Here is a 16763-nt window from a genome sequence, read left to right as displayed (position 1 = left end):
CTTCCAAAGGTTGCTCGACCTGTCAGCTTGCGGGGGGATGTTAAACCGAGTCAATCTTATCAGAAAATCAGCTCCGAAACAAACTATTCATAGGATAAGATTGCTAGGTCAAGTTTTAGTTTGAATAGTTCAAAGATAAGTTTATTGTGATTTTTGTATTTTGAATTCAAAGTTCTCCGTGTAAATAGGGTATTCAAAACCCTACTTGTAATCTGAAATTGATGTGTATAAATATACTGCAACCCATCATTATATGGGTGTGCAACTAAGCTGAAAACCCTGGAGTTCTACAGTTTTACACCAGTTACCACACAAGGAAGGCCAAGGAAATTAAGTTAAATGAGGTCTTCAGCGTCATAAGCAGCGTTTCTGATATCAGAAACCCAATTGTGCATCTGCAGATCATCTTCACGCTCTGCAACGGCATCTTTTAAGAAGCACTGCATCAGCTTGAGCTTGTCTCTCAACCGCTGCATTTGGGGGCGAACATCCTTGGGAAGTTCGATTTTGGCAAGTACATCAGCTACCCTTTCTAAAACAAAACCAACAGCAGTTTCTGCCGTGTTAGGTTCAACAGAAAATATTAGTATAAACTTGAATAAAAGATTTGACACAACCACCAAGAACACAAGGATCAATCAAGTAAACCACATATCTCGAACTATATAAACAATGATCAAGTAAAACATGAAACATACTAATCAATACATACGTGCAGACATGGTCATGGATGTAGAAGCCATGTAAATCTGCACACAAAATTCTCCCACAATACTTTCCAAATTATAGGCAATTGGAACAAGAAGAGCGTATCCTCTGTGAGAGTAGGGGTTGTGGCTTTATACTACAAGTTCCGGACCACCTATAACAATCCTACAAGGAATATGAAACTAAATCCTTATACAATCATGAGTACTAAACTCAAGTCCCAAGCAGAATTCTAATTCAAACCAAAACTGGATTCACTCTCATAACAAACTTAGACTTCTTTGTACTAATTTGAAATAACTACACCGTGTGAATCACACTCATATTCTAACAGAAAAATCATAACAAAGCTAAAACAAAACCGACAACTAATTATTCGGATGATTTTGCTTCAACCCAGTTCCCACAAAGTCTTGGCATTGCAGGTCTAGGTTTTTTTTTCTTTTCCAGAAAACTTAGAGGAAGCTTGGTGTAGTCTATCACTGTCAACTTGCTTTCTTCTTTGTCGACATCAAAATATGAACTAATGAAAGAGCAACGAAAGGACACGGAAAGGCCACGAAAATAGTTTCACACGGCATCAAGATAATACAGTGAACTTTTCTAGAAAACTGTCACTTTCTTTCTTTTGTTACAGTTTCAACATCTTTCTAAGAAAAAAGAGGCTACTTTGATAAGCATATAAAATTATTGGAAAATTCATTGGCATCTAATTTCGTGACAAACACTACGATATCTTGATATGTGCATTATACAAGGCATATATGGATATTCAAATTGAATAAAAATCAGAAAATGAAATTAGTTATGGCTAGAATTACAATCAATCTTGAATGTTTCTTGAGCTTAAAGCAAGCTATACGTGACCATATTTGGACTCCTGCAGCTTCTTGTTGCAGACAGACGCAGCATGCACTAGATTATCTTCTGTTGTACAATCAACATTACCGTGTCACCCCTCCCCTAATCCGCCGCAAAATAGAATGAGTGGAACACATGATCGAAGCTCTTTCTGGGAGAAACCTATGCAGAACATAATCAGAACTTTTTTTAACCTGACGAAAAAATAAAGGTCAGGAAATTTGTTTAAAGGTCAGAAAATTTGTTCACTAGTCATAAGTTATTAGTCTTCTGCAGAAAGATAAAAGATGATGAAGATGAACCTGGTGTCGACATATAGCACGATTATGACTTTATGATAGAGGGAACATGCTGGACTTTGTGATGGTCTTCTCCTTGCAGCCTATCTATGAATCTTCTTGGCATTCCTTCGAACACCAACTCTTGGAGAGTAGTTAAGGACTTAATTTCTTCAGGGAGCATCCGTAACTTCTGGCAGTAGGTGATTTGCAAACTCCTCAGCTTCGGCATTGCACTTTCTACAACTTCCAACTCTTCCAAAGAATCCAAGAATTCAAGCTCTAGATACTCGAGTTGAGGAAAGCCGTTGGCAGAAAATTTCAGTTTTTTTCCACGGTAAGAAGAATGTTTTAGTCTAAGAACAAATAGATAAGGCAGCTTCTCAAGTATCTCCAAAGGATTGTTTTCAAGACGGGATTGATGCAAGATCAACTGGTTGAGATTTGGAGGGAATTCATGTGTGTTAGGTAGCTTTCTTATCCCTCCGCTCAGATGCAACTTAATGACACAGCGAAGACAAGAAAGTGCAGAGAGTGATGGAAAAAAATTATCTATAGACTCTAAGGACAAGGAGTGGAGGTTCAGAAGATTGGCTAAGGAACCAAAAATCTCTGCCCTGTTTGTGATGAAGCTTCCAGTCAAGCTCAACTTCCGAAGACTAATTAAATTGGCGGAGTTTATTCCTCTCAAACTATCAACATTTATGCCTGCCAAAGTCTGGAGGTGTTGGAGAGTGTCAATTCGCAACTTGCCAGTGAATGCATGAAGATACATGTAGAGATGGCGTAAGCTTTTCATCTTCCATAACACATCAGGAACCATACTAATCTTAACATTTTCAAGAATATCAAGAGTCTGCAAGTTGGACAACCATCCTATTTCTTCTGGAAGTGACTCTATAGAGCAATGCCTTAACCCCAAGTACTTCAAATGGATCATTTCTCCGATTGCTCTTGGAATTCCCCATGACTTCACATCTTCTAATTCCAGGACTCTAAGGAGTTTAAAACTTCTGCAGACAGGGGAAAGTGAAATTTCACATCCAATTTGTCCAACCTTAAAGAAGAGGAGCGATCGGAGGTTTGGAGTTGACTCATCCAGGGAGGAACAAAAGCCGGAGTAGATAGCATGATGACGGGCTCGAGAGTCAGAGCAATGTAATGGCCTAAAGATACTGTACTTCAGATTCGAATGAATGTAAAGAAATTCCACTGACTTAGCCCTTGAGATACAGAGGTCTCGCATTAAGTCGTGCAATCGGCAGTGTTTCACCCTATCATTTGCACTCAACCTTGCTGCTTGAACCATGTTTCTATCAATCAGCTCATTCAGATATTCCTCTGCAAGGTCCTCCATCCTTCCATCGTAATATGGGATCAAGCCCTCTGCAATCCATAGCCGAAAAAGTTTACGTGCAGAGAATAAGTAGTCTTCAGGAAATAACCCCAAGTAGAGAAAACAAAATTTAAGGTAATAAGGCAAGTCATAATAGCTTAAAGCTAGTATTGCCGATACAGCATTAGGACCACGGGCTAACAGTGCGCGGATGGAGTTCAGAACCCTTTGCCATTCACTCAACCTTCTTTTCCTTGAAAGCATGCCCCCCAATACAACGATGGCTAGCGGTAGACCAGCACATTTCGCCACAATTTCCTTTCCAATTTCCTCCAATTGTGGAGGACACATTCTCTCAATACTTTCAGTGAATGCTTTCCGGCATAACAACTTCCAACTGTCCTCTTTGCTACGAAATCGCAGTTCATGGGGAGGGCTCTGGGCATCGGCATGCAAAGCGACATTGTTGTTGCGAGTTGTAAGAAATAATTTACTTCCACTGTGATTGTTTGGGAAGGCCTTTGCAAGACTGTCAAAAGCGCTGGTGCTCCATATATCATCTAAAACAATCAGATAGCGTCTCCCTTCCAAAAGTTTATAGAGCATTTCTTCCAACTCGTCTTCTCCCAACTTCGCCGTGTCTTCTGTTCTTGTTGAAACTTGTTTTATAATGCTCTGCAGTACGTCTCTTGTTCTGAACTGTTGGGATATATAGACCCAAGCACGGCAATCAAAACAAGTTTGAATGTCAGCATGATTATAAACTTCCTTAGCACAAGTGGTCTTACCGATACCACCCATGCCTACTATTGAAATTGCACGCCACTGATCCTCCGAGACAAGTAGTGCCACCAGAGTTGCTATATCTTCCTCCAGACCAACAATATCCTTATCCTGGCCACGAGGAGTTGATCGCCGCAGCTTCAGTAGTCCTTCATTGGCATGACTCGTTCCTTCACCAGTACTTCTTATGCCGTATGCTTCGTGGCTGATGGAAATGTCAGAGATTCTTGTGCGGAGAAATACAAGGTCTTTCCCAATCTTGGAACGGGCCTTGAGAGTGGAAGCATATCTCTTAACAAAGTTCCATTTCTTGTACTTGTAGGACTCAACTTTGAGGATGTATGTGTCAATGAGGTCTTCAGCATCATAAGCAAGATTTCTGACATCAGAAACCCAATTGCGCACCTGCAAATCGTCTTCTTGCTTTGCATCTGCATCTTTTAAAAAGCACAACATCCGCTTCAGCTCATCTCTCAACCGCAGGATTTCCGGGCGAACATCTTTGGGAAGTTGGATTTCAGCAAGTACATCAGCAACCCTTCCCAGAACGAAAATAACAACAGCTTCTGCCATGTTACCTTCGACAGAAAATCAGAGAAGCTAATTAGAATTGCAGCTTCTTGGGATGGTTTGGCTTCAACCCTTTTTTTTTTAAGCTCTTAACTTTCTTGGTTGCAAGGCAGGACAGTGTTTAGTTTTTTCTACGAAGCTTAGGAGAAGCTTGGTGCGGTTTCTGTCACTGTCAACAAGCCAAACTATTTCGCAACGCGGAGATGGACCTAAATGGTGCCCACAAGTCTTCTTCTACCTTTGTCAACGTCATAACCTAAACTGAATCATGCCCCACACGGAACCAGTTACCACACAGGAAAGGCCAAGGAAACCAGCAAGTATAAACCGACAATTTGACTTGCCGGCCAAGCTAATAAACGGAAAGAAATTTGGTAGAAATGCTTCCGTAAAAACTGAGAAAGATTCACAACGTCGATTTTGTTCATTAAACATTCCAAATTCTTTCATTTGTATTTGTATAGGTCATTTTCGTTTACTTCATAAATCAAGGATAACCTTAGGCTTATTTTTAGCTACGCTCCTTAAAACTAGATTTTATCTTCACTATCAGAAGTCGTCACTTTACTCGCAGATTCGCTCCACTTGAACTTGATTTTGATCCTATTTTGTCCGTTGAAGCTCAAAATTTGTCATTTTACTCTATAAAACTCATAATTCGTTCCATATTTGCCCTAATTTTGTTAATTCTGTTATGTGAGTTTGATTTTGGTGGCTCAAGCATAACAACAGCTTCTGCAAAATCATAGAAGCTAATTAGAATTGCAGCTTACTGAGATGGTTTGGCTTCAACCCATTTTCCTTTAAGCTCTTAACATTCTTGGTTGCAAGGCAGGACAATGTTTAGTATTTTCTACGAAGCTGAGGGGAAGCTCGGTGTGGTGTCTGTCACTGTCAACAAACCAAACTATTTCGCAACGCAGAGATGAAGACTTAAGTGGCGCCCACACGTCTTCTTCTACCTTTAGTCAACATCATAACACAAACTCAATCATGCACCACTGAACCAGTTGTTAGACCGAGTCAATCTTATCAGAAACTCAGCTCCAAAACAAATTCTTCATAGGATAAGATTGCTAGGTCGGGTTTTAGTTTGAATAGTTCAAAGATAAGTTTGTTGTGATTTTGTATTCAACGGTTAAATTTGATGAATTAGATCTAACGGTTAAAGTTATTATTGAAATTTGATCTAACGGTTAAAGTTATTATAATTTTTAAAGTAAAATTCTGTTTGTACTCATTGAATCAAATTTTAATGATTCAGATTTTCAAATTTGATGAATTAGAAGGAATACATTTGTAACGAGCTTCTTTCCAAAAAAAAAGTCATGACTTGTTTTTGTGTGTCAGAACACCATCAATAAAGGAAAAGAAAAAGAAAAATAAGGTAGTTGAGTTCTCTCCTTTTTGACTTTTGAAGGGGCCAAAAGACTAAAAAAAAAAAATGGAAAAAGAAAGGAAACAAAAAGGAAAAGATGCCCTTTGGCCAGGCTGCGGCAAATAAAGAAAATATAAACAAAAATACTACAGGTACCTTTTATTTGTACCAATTTGATGCTCTTGTAGACCCTCACATGCAAAAGAAAGAGAAAGAAGGGTTACTGTTTCTGGCTGCTCGGTGGAAGAGAGAGAGTAAAAGAGCCCTCATTTCTTCTCTGCGCGACCGCGCACCAGCAGAAACAAGGAAACCACATAAGAAAATAAACACGTTGAATACTTTGTTATTTTATTTATTTTTTAGGGTTTACAATATATAGGTACATAAATCGAAATCCTACCTAAAATAGGACTCTTAGAATATTTAGAAATTGAGGCTAAAATCAACACCCATCAAATTGGTGCATACATATCATACATGCCCAACTTGATAATTGATTCTTTGAAAACTTTACTAGATACTCCATGAGAAAGAACATCAGCTAGCTGCCCCTCTGAATTAACAAACGGTATATACGCAACCTTCATGTCAAGATTTTCCTTAACAAAATATCGATCAACTTTCATGGTTTGTTCGATTATGTTTACCAGGTTATCTGCTATCTTCCTTGCAGATTTATTGTCACAATGTAACTTCATAGCCTTTTTTGACAAATAACCATTTTTTTGATTGCGACGAATTCTTTAGTATGGTTCCTCTAAATTATGGTGTTCAACATGTGTGTTCGCCCACGCATACTAACAAAAGTAAGACACTAACTATATTTTTGCATCACTTAAGTCCATCCATGGTCTCACCTGTGTAGAAGAATTTCTCTTGCTTACCTAATGCGTTACTGCAACATTTTCGATCCTATTTATCAAGCAATATCGAAAGCGAGGAACTTGAACAAAGGATATCGAGTTCAGAAGCGAAGACGTTTAATTACTTGAGTTAGAAGTCCTTTATTTGTCAACTTCGTTTTGTACATGAAAATTATAAAATTATTTAGTTATTTTATAAGTTTGATTTTAAACTTTTAATTGGATAGGTGTGTATATAGAGTTGGGCTGGGCCTAGGTCGTTAGTTTTGCCACCATTTGCTATGGGCCCATCCTACTATAAATATTCGGAGACTCGTCGTCCCGCTTTCTTTTTACCAAACAAAAACTTTTCGTCTTCGGGAGCAAACACGCATCTCTCTCTGGACTCCCTCTAGCACTCGAAGCTTCTCCAATCTCAAATCCATGGAGGCTGCTCTTCCATCAAACCCTAACCCTCCTCCTCCAATCGAATCCCTAGATCCTCATTCCCCTCCTCCTGCTGAAACCCTAGCCTCAGATTCGAATGGCCCGCCTCAACCGCCGCCCACTGAAACCCCACCTTCCGATGCTCAAAACCCCTTCCTAAATCCCCAGGCCGCTACTGAGAACGGTAATTCGACTGACGCCTGCAAGAAGCTTGCTATTACGAAGCCGCTGTTGTCGGAAAACGGATTGACCAACACCAATAGCGGCAACGAAAGGGATGGCTCGGGCGGGGAGGAGGAGACGACCAGCAGGCGACGCCGCCGCAGCCGGTGGGATCCTCAGCCCGAGTCGGAGAATCAGAGTGGTGGTGGGGAGACGGGCTGTGGGACGAGGAAGAGGAAGTCGCGGTGGGCGGATGAGGAGCCGAAGGCGATTCAGCTGCCGGATTTCATGGGAGGTATTGAGTTTGATCCAGAAATTCAAGCTTTGAATAGTAGGTTGCTTGAGATTAGTCGAATGCTGTCTTCGGGTTTGCCCTTAGATGATCGTCCCGAAGGGGCTAGGTCTCCTTCGCCGGAACCTATATATGATAACATGGGAATTAGGATTAATACTAGAGAGTTCCGTGCCCGTGAAAGGTTGAACAAAGAGAGGCAGGAAATTATTGCTCAGATTATTAAGAGGAACCCGGCATTTAAGCCCCCGGCCGATTACAGGCCACCCAAGCTTCATAAGAAGCTTTACATACCGATGAAGGAATATCCCGGATACAATTTTATCGGACTTATCATTGGGCCAAGAGGTAATACGCAGAAGAGGATGGAGAAAGAAACTGGTGCAAAAATTGTCATTAGGGGTAAAGGTTCGGTGAAAGAAGGCAGGTCGCAACAGAAGAGGGATTTGAAACCTGACCCTTCCGAGAACGAGGACTTGCATGTTTTGGTTGAGGCAGATACACAAGACGCTCTTGATGCTGCGGCTGGGATGGTGGAGAAACTCTTGCAGCCTGTTGATGAGGTGTTGAATGAGCATAAGAGGCAACAACTTAGGGAACTTGCGGCATTGAATGGGACAATAAGGGATGAGGAGTATTGTAGGTTGTGTGGTGAGCCGGGGCACCGTCAGTATGCTTGTCCATCACGTACTTCGACCTTCAAGAGCGATGTTCTTTGTAAGATATGTGGTGATGGTGGGCATCCAACCATTGATTGCCCAGTGAAGGGTACAACTGGGAAGAAAATGGATGATGAGTATCAGAACTTCTTGGCTGAGTTGGGGGGGACAGTTCCTGAATCCGCAACTAAGCAGACCGCTACGTTGGCACTTGGCCCTGGCAATAGTACATCAAGCAATCCTCCTTGGGCTAACAGTACTAGCAGCACTAGCAGTGCATCATCACATCCAGGCTTGGGATCAACTGGAGTCAAGCCGGTCAAGGACTATGACGAGACAAACTTGTACATTGGATACTTGCCGCCTACCCTTGATGACGATGGTTTAATCCGATTGTTTTCAGCGTTTGGTGATATTGTGATGGCCAAAGTTATCAGGGACCGGGTTACCGGAGCGAGTAAGGGTTATGGTTTTGTGAAGTATGGAGATGTTCAAATGGCTAATAATGCAATTGCAAGCATGAATGGTTATCGCCTAGAGCAGCGAACCATTGCTGTCAGAGTTGCCGGCAAGCCTCCGCAGCCTGTTGGACCTCCAGCATCGGCAATGCCCACATACCCCGTTCCCCAGCCTGTTGCTTCCTTTCCATCCCAGCAGTTTACCCCCAGTGGTCCTCTTGGGAATGCACCACCTACTAGCTATGCGGGTACTCCTGTTCCATGGGGACCCCCTGTTCCTCCTCCTTATGCTCCTTATGCTCCGCCGCCACCACCTCCCCCGGGTTCAACCATGTATCCTCCTCCCATGCCGGGTCAACATATGTCTCCTTATGGTGCACGATACCCTCCTCCCCCTGGTGCACCACCTCAACCAATGACTTCAAGTGAAGCACAACACAGTTATCCCCCTCCAGGAGTTCAATCTGAACACAATGTCTCTACCCAATCTCTACAAACTAATCTGTATGGTGGCTCCTCAGCACCAATGCCACCAAACGGCCAACACACTTATCCTGCTGCTTCATATGGTTACTCATCTTACTACAATGCAGTTCCACCACCTCCACCTCCCCCCGGCCCTGTACCTGGATCAACTGCAGACCAATCTCAGAACATTGGTAACGTTCCATGGGCCACGAGTGCTCCAGTTCACCCTCCTGCTTCTTCTGCGGAAAAGACAACTTATGGTGCAGATGCAGAGTATGAGAAGTTCATGGCAGAAATGAAATGAAAATCCAAGCTGATAGGTATGCATTGCACATTTTTGCTTTAGTCCTGGTTATACAAATTATGTTTTGGTATTTTTGGATGCCTAGTTGTTGTGTTGCTTTGATTTTTTATCCATTTGAACTGGCCGGGGTTTTTCATATGTACAAAAATACTAACCTGTGTCAAAATATAGAAATAAATATCCAGCACTTCAACTATAGAGTCCATTACTTACAAGAATTTTAACTCAATTAGTCTCTCTTGCTCCCTCCTGGTTATGTGAGTGAGCTTTGAGTTTCTCACTTTTTATTGGGGTGGGTGAATGATGGGTACTGTTTATTAATTTACTTTATAAATTTCCACTTTTTATTTTACGCTGGGACTTCACTCGGTCTTTTGTATTTATGAAGGTTGATTACAGCAACAGATGATCATACCATTGTTGTAAGTATATGATTCCCCAGGAAAGTTCTGGATATCTATCCTGGCTCTTGTACAATTTTTCCTATGGTTCTCTTTTTCTGGAATTATGGCACTGGTTTGTACTATAAGGCGTGATGGACACTAACACAAGCCCTTGCTTCCATCCCCTCTGGATGGAAATGAAGCAGATTGTGCATTTCTGTGTTTAATTGAATCACCCAAAAAGCTTGTTGTGCAGGGATGGTCTTCAAAGTCACATGGCTAGGATTACATTTATAGTTTCCATTCTTATGCTTGAGGGACACTCATATCTGATTTTTCTATATATTGTGCTGCATAAGTCATTTATATCTGGTTTTTGCAGTACTTGACCCTTCTTCATTGCCATTATGTAAAATTTTTGACAGGACTGATGTTTCTTGGAGCTCTTGTGAACTGATTTCTTACCTCTTGCCATGACTTTGTTGAAGTTTGGGACTCACATCTTTAACCTTGCTGTAATGTTATGACCTTTGCAGAGACGTGGGCTGGAACTTCCGTTGATCGTTTCATGTTGGAGAAGTCATCTTAAACAGTATTATTCATATTATTTTGGGTGCTTATGTTGGACTTAATTTTTTTATTTTTCTTGTTACTTATCTCTCCTACAAATTCTAGTTACTAATTTCTCCTTGTTCAAATTTCTTCTGAACGTACGCTATTTGGTACTAATGTTTTGTGATGTTATATTGGGTTGCATAACTAGTTTTGTTGATTGGCCTAACTGTTTTGCCTTTCTAGTTTTTATTGTAAACAAGTTTTAACCTTAAGGACCCTAAGCTTTTCTGCCTGCCATGGTTCTGACGCTGCTTCAGTGATGCGTTATCGTTCCATTTTAAAAAGGTAATCATGCCTTGCAACTCGAGGCATTCTTGGTAGGTGGAAGATAATGTTGTTATGTTTTTGCTTATCTGTGTTTCTGTATAATACAATGGGATATTGATGTCCTTTTCTAGTTTTCCTTTGGCAGGTAAAAGAAATCATTCATGTATTGGTTATCTCTTTTTTTTTTTTTTTTTGAATATCCAGAGTTTTGGTGGTGTATTTGGCCACTTCCATAAATTTTACACTTGTATTGGCATCTTAGTAAAACTAACCCCTGGTCATAACCTAAATTATGAAATCTTGAGTGTTGCAATGATTTGTTGAGGTAGAAAGTGGACCATTTGGGCGAGTACGAATATGGTACAAATTGTTGCAAGTAGAAGAGAGTTTCAGGAAAAAATGAAATTGTGTTGGTTTTGGGATGAATGTTGGCGGATAGAATAGTTGATGGTAGCAGCTGTTTGTAAAAACAATCTTATTGAACTATCTCGATGAGGATTTGGGCATAAGTTGGATTGTATATTTTGTATTAAGTTTGAATACAAGGGTGCACTTGGGCTGGAGAGAGTTGTTGACCATTGCCTAACGTTATAACCCGTGAACATGATTGGCTATTTGCAGGCGTTGGATGAGAAAATAACTCTATTTCTATGGTGGGTTAGATTCTTAATTATTTCTTTTACTCAGCAGTTTTAAGGCATGAGGTGTTCCCTTAATTTTTGTGTTTTTGGATTGCTGGGTATTTTTTTTTATTGCTTTCGAGTTTTTCTCTATACAAGGCTTGCCCTTCTCATCTACACATGTGTAATTTTTGTCTCAAGAGTGACAGCAATTACACATTTGTATGTATATGTGCCAGAATGCGTGTGTTGGTCTTTAAATTGGTTTTTGGTACATTTCAACTAACCAGCAGCATGCAGAAATTTTGGTCCCGAACTTTTGCCTGGAGTCCTAGTTTGTTGGTTAGAGCCTAGAGGGAGTGGGAAGAAGGTTTTATTCTTTCGTTGTTTGGAGAGTTGTTTTGTTGGTAATTTGGTATGAGATACTGCTAATCCATTTTATTGTAGCGACCACATCTCCCGTCAGCGGCAATTCACTAACCCTGTCTGCAGATGAGCTCGGACTTGGTTGTTTTTCAGGCTAATTTATGCATTGAAGTTCAGTTGTGCTCAATGCGAACACAGTAGTAGTAGCAACCTTTCCTTTCACTATATAGTATGTACTCGCGGCACAAGAAAAGTAAGGATCGTGTAGGCCCTTGTTCTCTATGCAAACGCAATTGTGTATATATACTAGGTGGTGAGCATTTACTTTTTACGACTTACAGAGGTATTTCGTTATCTAATTTCTTCAAAGTGGTTGGTGTTACTAGGTTTGACGGATCCTCATGGATGAAGCCGCTAGATTTCGAGTTCAAATCGTTCTTCCTAGGTTTGAGCTTTGATTTGGGAAAGAGGAGAAGAACCTGTGTTCTCTCTTGTTGCTGGTTTAGGGCTGTCACTGAATAGTCCAATTGTGATTGTGTATGCAGATATTTTACAATTGCACCAATTTTAACCAGTTTCTAACAGTTTGTGGCTTTTACTTGTTCGTTCGGACCTCGTTTCGTTATTTCATTGCGTGCTCTGTTGAATTGGCCCTCCCATTTTTGACTGATGCTATGTTTAGGCCTTCCTATATTGGTAATGTAGATAGGTTTTGCAGGAAACGGTATGTGAATGAAGTGCCGGTTAGTCGGAAGCGGTATACGCTCAGTGTAGGATGCCTCTATCTCGAGCACAAAAATTGAAATCTAAAAGACCTAACTGATATTGGACGGGCCGTTCAAGAACTAGTTCATTGATATGTGCAAAAACTTGAAAGCTCTTATCGATATGACGATTGAGATTGGACACGATGTGTTAACGATACAACCGTTAAAATTAAATAGCTAGTTGCAATTGGAATTTAATTTTAATCAATGCGATTACCATTGGTACGTATGGTTGCATAACATATGAGACGATTTTTGGTACATGTGATATTCTAAAACTATTCCAATTTATGGCGTGGGAGATTTCCGATTAGTATTCGGTGCATGGGGAAATTGGGGAATTATGGTATTTGATGCATTTTTTCATTTGGTTGTTAATTGAACTGAGGATTTGATGATCGTGATACTATTATCTATTAAGAAAGCTAATGAAAATGATTTGAAAATTTTGAATTTTAATGATAATGACAAAATAAAGGGTAAAGTGAATAATACCAAGATTGACTTTTTAATGTAAAAATGTGGTTTTTCGTTAAAGTGAACAGTATCATGAGTTTTTCGTTAAAACTCCCTTATCCATTTGGGAAGTGTGCTATCGAATTTAAGACCATCTAATCGTGATATGCATATTTATTTGGATTTCTGCGTAACTTAAGACCCTCTAATCGTAATACGCATATCTAATTGAATGTTTGTCGGATTTGAAACCATCTAATCGTAATGTGCTTATCTATTTTGGATTATAACCAAATTGAAGATTTTTTTTTTTTTTTTTTTTCAAGGTAAGAATTTTATTAAATTCGAGCAGAGATGTTTACATCAAAAGCTAATGTATTAAACATTGCAAACCCTGTTACTAGAAGAGACTTGAGTTGTCCAAGCATTGGGAACGTGGTATATCTCATTATTTTAGTGCTCCTATAAACTCTTCCGGATAGCAGCGTTGTAAATTCCATCTGGCTTCCTCCTCGCAAGCGACCTCGGTTCGACACCAGCTGTCTGCAATTTTTTTTCCCCAATTTTCATTTTTTCCGTTCTTCTTCTCCGTCGAGAAAGCCATGGATAACGACGATCCCTCCGCCCGTCGCAGAAAGGTAACATCCAGCTTTTTCTCTCTCATCAAATTTCTTGTTCAATTTCACCATAACTCTATCCAGATCTGAAATTCTTGCTCTTCTTCTTTCCAGCGTAGGTTCATTCCCAAAGCCCAACCTCGCAAGAACCGTGAACCAACTGTTCCCACTCCGTAACTCTCATAATTTCACCATCCAATTCCCTTTTAATTTCGTTTTCCGTCAAAATTCATAAGATTATTAGTTTTCATTTGACATTTTTGTGCTGCGAATCGATGCAGCGACGCCGACGCCGACGACGATGACGGTCAAGAAACTCGTCGGGCCCAGACTCTGCTAAGTGAGTACAAAGTAAATCTCTCTCGTCTTTCAACTTTTTTTTCCTCTCTTTATTGCAGTCCCTTTTTTTTTTCTTTCATTTTCTTGCTTAAACAATTTCTTATGTTTTTTGTATGTGAATTATTTATTCATTTGTTATTTCTTTTTAAGTATTGGGGGTTTTTTATTAATTAAATAAAAAACCGATTAAGCGGCTTTTGGCTTTTTTGAAAAGTTAGGTGAAGTCCTAACAATTTGATCATAGGGTGTGTTTGGTATGGTATTAAATTAGACAAATCCATAATGCTGAAATTTCCTCTTTTGGGGTTTGCGGTTTAGAGTTTAGACTTTCAAAGTTTCATTTTTCATTTGTCGGAAAATGCGATGGATTGCACATGTGGGTTCGGCAAATTAGCGAAAAAAGTGTGCCCGTCCTCTTTGCATCTTAAGTTCGAATCCTCCTTACTCTCAAGTTTGAGTCACCGTCCCCCGTATATGGAGTAGTTTAGAAACGGAACATAATTCACAATGTCTGTTTTGCCAATTTGTGCACAGCTGAAATGTGGTTCTCAAGTGTATAACCTGGAATTACTCTTTCGTATGGTGTCTGTTTTCAAAAGGGTTATGGGCTTAGTGTAAGAACACGCGCAGATGATTGATTTCTATCAGTTTTGTATAAGCATTAGCTGCTCAGATGATTGATTTCTGTTGTTGCATTTACAGGAGAGAAGACGGGGAGGTAAACTCGAAAAGAAATGTAATTTCTCGTTAACTTTGCTTGCACGTTACTTGTTTTCTTTAGATTATCCTGGGTTTGCTTTCCGTTCATGTTTGCTGTTCAATCTTCAGCCTCCGTGCAAGTTGCGTTTGGTCCTGGAGCAGCGGATGCATCCTCAACTTCTATCAGAACATTTGGAGCTGCAAAGGATGCCGATAGTAGCAAAAGCGGCAGCTTAGTTCTCAAAGGCTCTGATGATGAGCAAAGTCTCTTTACTTTTCCTTCAGCCTCTAATGAAGCTGAAACGGATATAACTATGGAAGATGCTATTGATGCAGAACCATTTCAGATTGTCAAGAAAAATGATAGAGAATGTTGGGTAAGAACGTGCGCCATATATCTGTCTCTATGTCATTCTATCTCTCTGTATCGCTCTCTCACAAACGCGTCTCTGGTGCTTCTACAGGATTATGAGAATACATACTATCCTACTACTCTCCCTCTCAGGCAACCCAACTCTGGAGACCCAGGTATTCTTTCTGAAAGCTGGAAAACCGAGGGTTTTCCTTACGCAATTGATGGCACTTTTTGTTTATAGTCGTCTTGTAATTCATAGACCTTTTGTTTTGCTTTTAGAAATCCTTAATGCGAACGAATTCGGGGAGGATGCTGAAAAAGAGTATGATGAGAGCACGATAAATCCTGCTTCAAAACTAGGGCTGCTGGTGCGTATTAGATTAGTAACTTATTTCTGACGCAACAATGTTAAACACTAAACAGAGTGATATATTTGATGGGATGTTGCTAAATTTTACTTGACAGGAGGAAAAAGTGAAAGCGAAGTTGTTATTCGTTCAACTTCCTTCCATTTTGCCATTGACGTCAAAGCCATCAGCTACTGCAAGGGGCAAAGAGAAAGTTGGAAGCTCAACATCGCTGGAGAGCTCAGGTGCTCCAAAGAAGGAAGGTAGTTTCGAAGAGTTGCCAGCCGGATTTATGGGTAAAATGCTGGTTTATAAGAGCGGAGCAATCAAGTTGAGGCTAGGAGATACCCTCTATGATGTAAGTCACAGCCATTAACTTTCCTTAAACTGAAAGAAAGCACGATTATAGAAACTTCTTATCATTTTTGTTGGTTATATATATGTTAAATCATTTCGTTATCAAGTTCAATGACGTTCGGTTTACTTACCACTTACTCTTACTGTTTCACAATCCATAGAATGATGATTTCGTGTCATCTGTCCGGCACAGAGTAGTTTGTCATTAGATTTCACCTCCAACTGAGTCCAAGCTAGATTCAAGTACTATGAGAACATAATGTTCATTTATGTGCTTACGATACGCAGGTTTCACCTGGTTCAGACAGCGTGTCTGCTCAAGATGTTGTGGTAGCCAACACTGCAGAGAAGAAATGCATCGTTCTTGGAGAGCTGCGCCAGCGAGCTGTTGTAACTCCTGATGTGGATTCCCTCCTAAATGTGATTAGCATCGATTGAATGCAGGGATGTCACCAAAATCATGTGCATATTGAGGTGGAAATGGGGGAATTATGCACATGAGAAAGCTGAAATGGTAGATATGTAGAGGAAAATCTTGAGAGTAAATATGATGCTAGAGTTACTGAGGTTGTGTAAGCGGTTGTAGCTAGAAAATTCATCTGGTTAAACAATTTTACTGAATCCATGTGGTTAAACTGTTTTTATCTTCGCAATTTTTTTTAGTTAATCCATCTCTTTCAAGGATAACTATCTTTTTTTTAACTGAATCCATGTGGTTACAACAACAACAACAACAACAACAACAAAGTCTTTTAGTGTCATAGAGATTTGACGTGAAAACGGAGGGCCGCTTATCGACTACCTAACGTCCTCTCCTCATCCTGGCTTGGGACCAGCTGTGTAAAATAAACTCACACAGTTGTTGTGCACTCATCATAAGAGTATATTTTTTAATATAGAAAGTTTGGAGTGCACAGTTAGATTTGCAGAGTGCGAATAACAATTCCCAAACGGTATTCTAAAATTTTACCGGGTAGGAAATTCGAACTCAGATAAAGAGTGATCAGATGTTCTTGGCCTTTGAAGTGA

At 40.1% G+C, this 16763-nt stretch overlaps 3 protein-coding genes across 6 annotated transcripts; 2 read left to right on the top strand and 1 right to left on the bottom strand.

Annotated features, from left to right (window-relative positions):
* Positions 1–1410: 1410 nt before the first annotated feature.
* Positions 1411–4760, bottom strand: LOC103961932 (disease resistance protein RPP8). 3 transcript variants are annotated; one of them, XM_048565678.1, is made up of 2 exons: positions 1872–4760; positions 1411–1731 (listed from the first exon to the last, which is right to left on the bottom strand). In XM_048565678.1, exon 1 carries the CDS (start codon positions 4537–4539, stop codon positions 1894–1896), a length of 2646 nt encoding a protein of 881 aa, XP_048421635.1. In that variant the 5' UTR covers positions 4540–4760; the 3' UTR covers positions 1411–1731; positions 1872–1893. The 3 variants fall into 3 exon arrangements, with proteins under 3 accessions (XP_048421635.1, XP_048421636.1, XP_009372853.2); XM_048565679.1 differs by having other exon boundaries at positions 1411–1720; XM_009374578.3 differs by having other exon boundaries at positions 1411–1763; positions 1872–4753.
* A 2350-nt stretch (positions 4761–7110) lies between these two features.
* On the top strand, positions 7111–10710 carry LOC103959807 (splicing factor-like protein 1). 2 transcript variants are annotated; one of them, XM_009372174.3, is made up of 2 exons: positions 7111–9562; positions 10466–10710. In XM_009372174.3, exon 1 carries the CDS (start codon positions 7201–7203, stop codon positions 9544–9546), a length of 2346 nt encoding a protein of 781 aa, XP_009370449.2. In that variant the 5' UTR covers positions 7111–7200; the 3' UTR covers positions 9547–9562; positions 10466–10710. The 2 variants fall into 2 exon arrangements, with proteins under 2 accessions (XP_009370449.2, XP_009370447.2); XM_009372172.3 differs by having other exon boundaries at positions 10355–10710.
* A 2781-nt stretch (positions 10711–13491) lies between these two features.
* LOC103959808 lies at positions 13492–16376 on the top strand. Its single transcript, XM_009372175.3, has 9 exons — positions 13492–13658; positions 13752–13810; positions 13919–13988; positions 14679–14712; positions 14805–15052; positions 15140–15203; positions 15310–15398; positions 15496–15735; positions 16023–16376. The coding sequence occupies exons 1-9, from the start codon at positions 13623–13625 to the stop codon at positions 16170–16172; spliced, it is 990 nt and encodes a 329-aa protein (XP_009370450.2). The 5' UTR covers positions 13492–13622; the 3' UTR covers positions 16173–16376.
* The last annotated feature ends 387 nt before the right edge of the window (positions 16377–16763 follow it).

The sequence above is a fragment of a genome, unplaced genomic scaffold (genome assembly GCF_019419815.1).
Source record: "Pyrus x bretschneideri cultivar Hongxiangsu unplaced genomic scaffold, Pyrus_bretschneideri_v1 Contig4, whole genome shotgun sequence".
In the NCBI taxonomy this organism is placed as follows: domain Eukaryota; kingdom Viridiplantae; phylum Streptophyta; class Magnoliopsida; order Rosales; family Rosaceae; genus Pyrus; species Pyrus x bretschneideri.
This window is presented reverse-complemented; position numbering and strand designations above follow the sequence as displayed.

What these genes read in the sequence shown, in the direction of transcription:
- LOC103961932 (XM_048565678.1), bottom strand. Translation starts at nt 4,539, where the DNA reads ATGGCAGAAGCTGTTGTTATTTTCGTTCTGGGAAGGGTTGCTGATGTA.
- LOC103959807 (XM_009372174.3), top strand. Translation starts at nt 7,201, where the DNA reads ATGGAGGCTGCTCTTCCATCAAACCCTAACCCTCCTCCTCCAATCGAA.
- LOC103959808 (XM_009372175.3), top strand. Translation starts at nt 13,623, where the DNA reads ATGGATAACGACGATCCCTCCGCCCGTCGCAGAAAG. An exon ending in AGGTAAACTCGAAAAGAAAT is followed by an intron (nt 14,713 to 14,804) that starts GTAATTTCTCGT and finishes TTCAATCTTCAG; the next exon opens with CCTCCGTGCAAGTTGCGTTT. An exon ending in CTTCAAAACTAGGGCTGCTG is followed by an intron (nt 15,399 to 15,495) that starts GTGCGTATTAGA and finishes TTTACTTGACAG; the next exon opens with GAGGAAAAAGTGAAAGCGAA.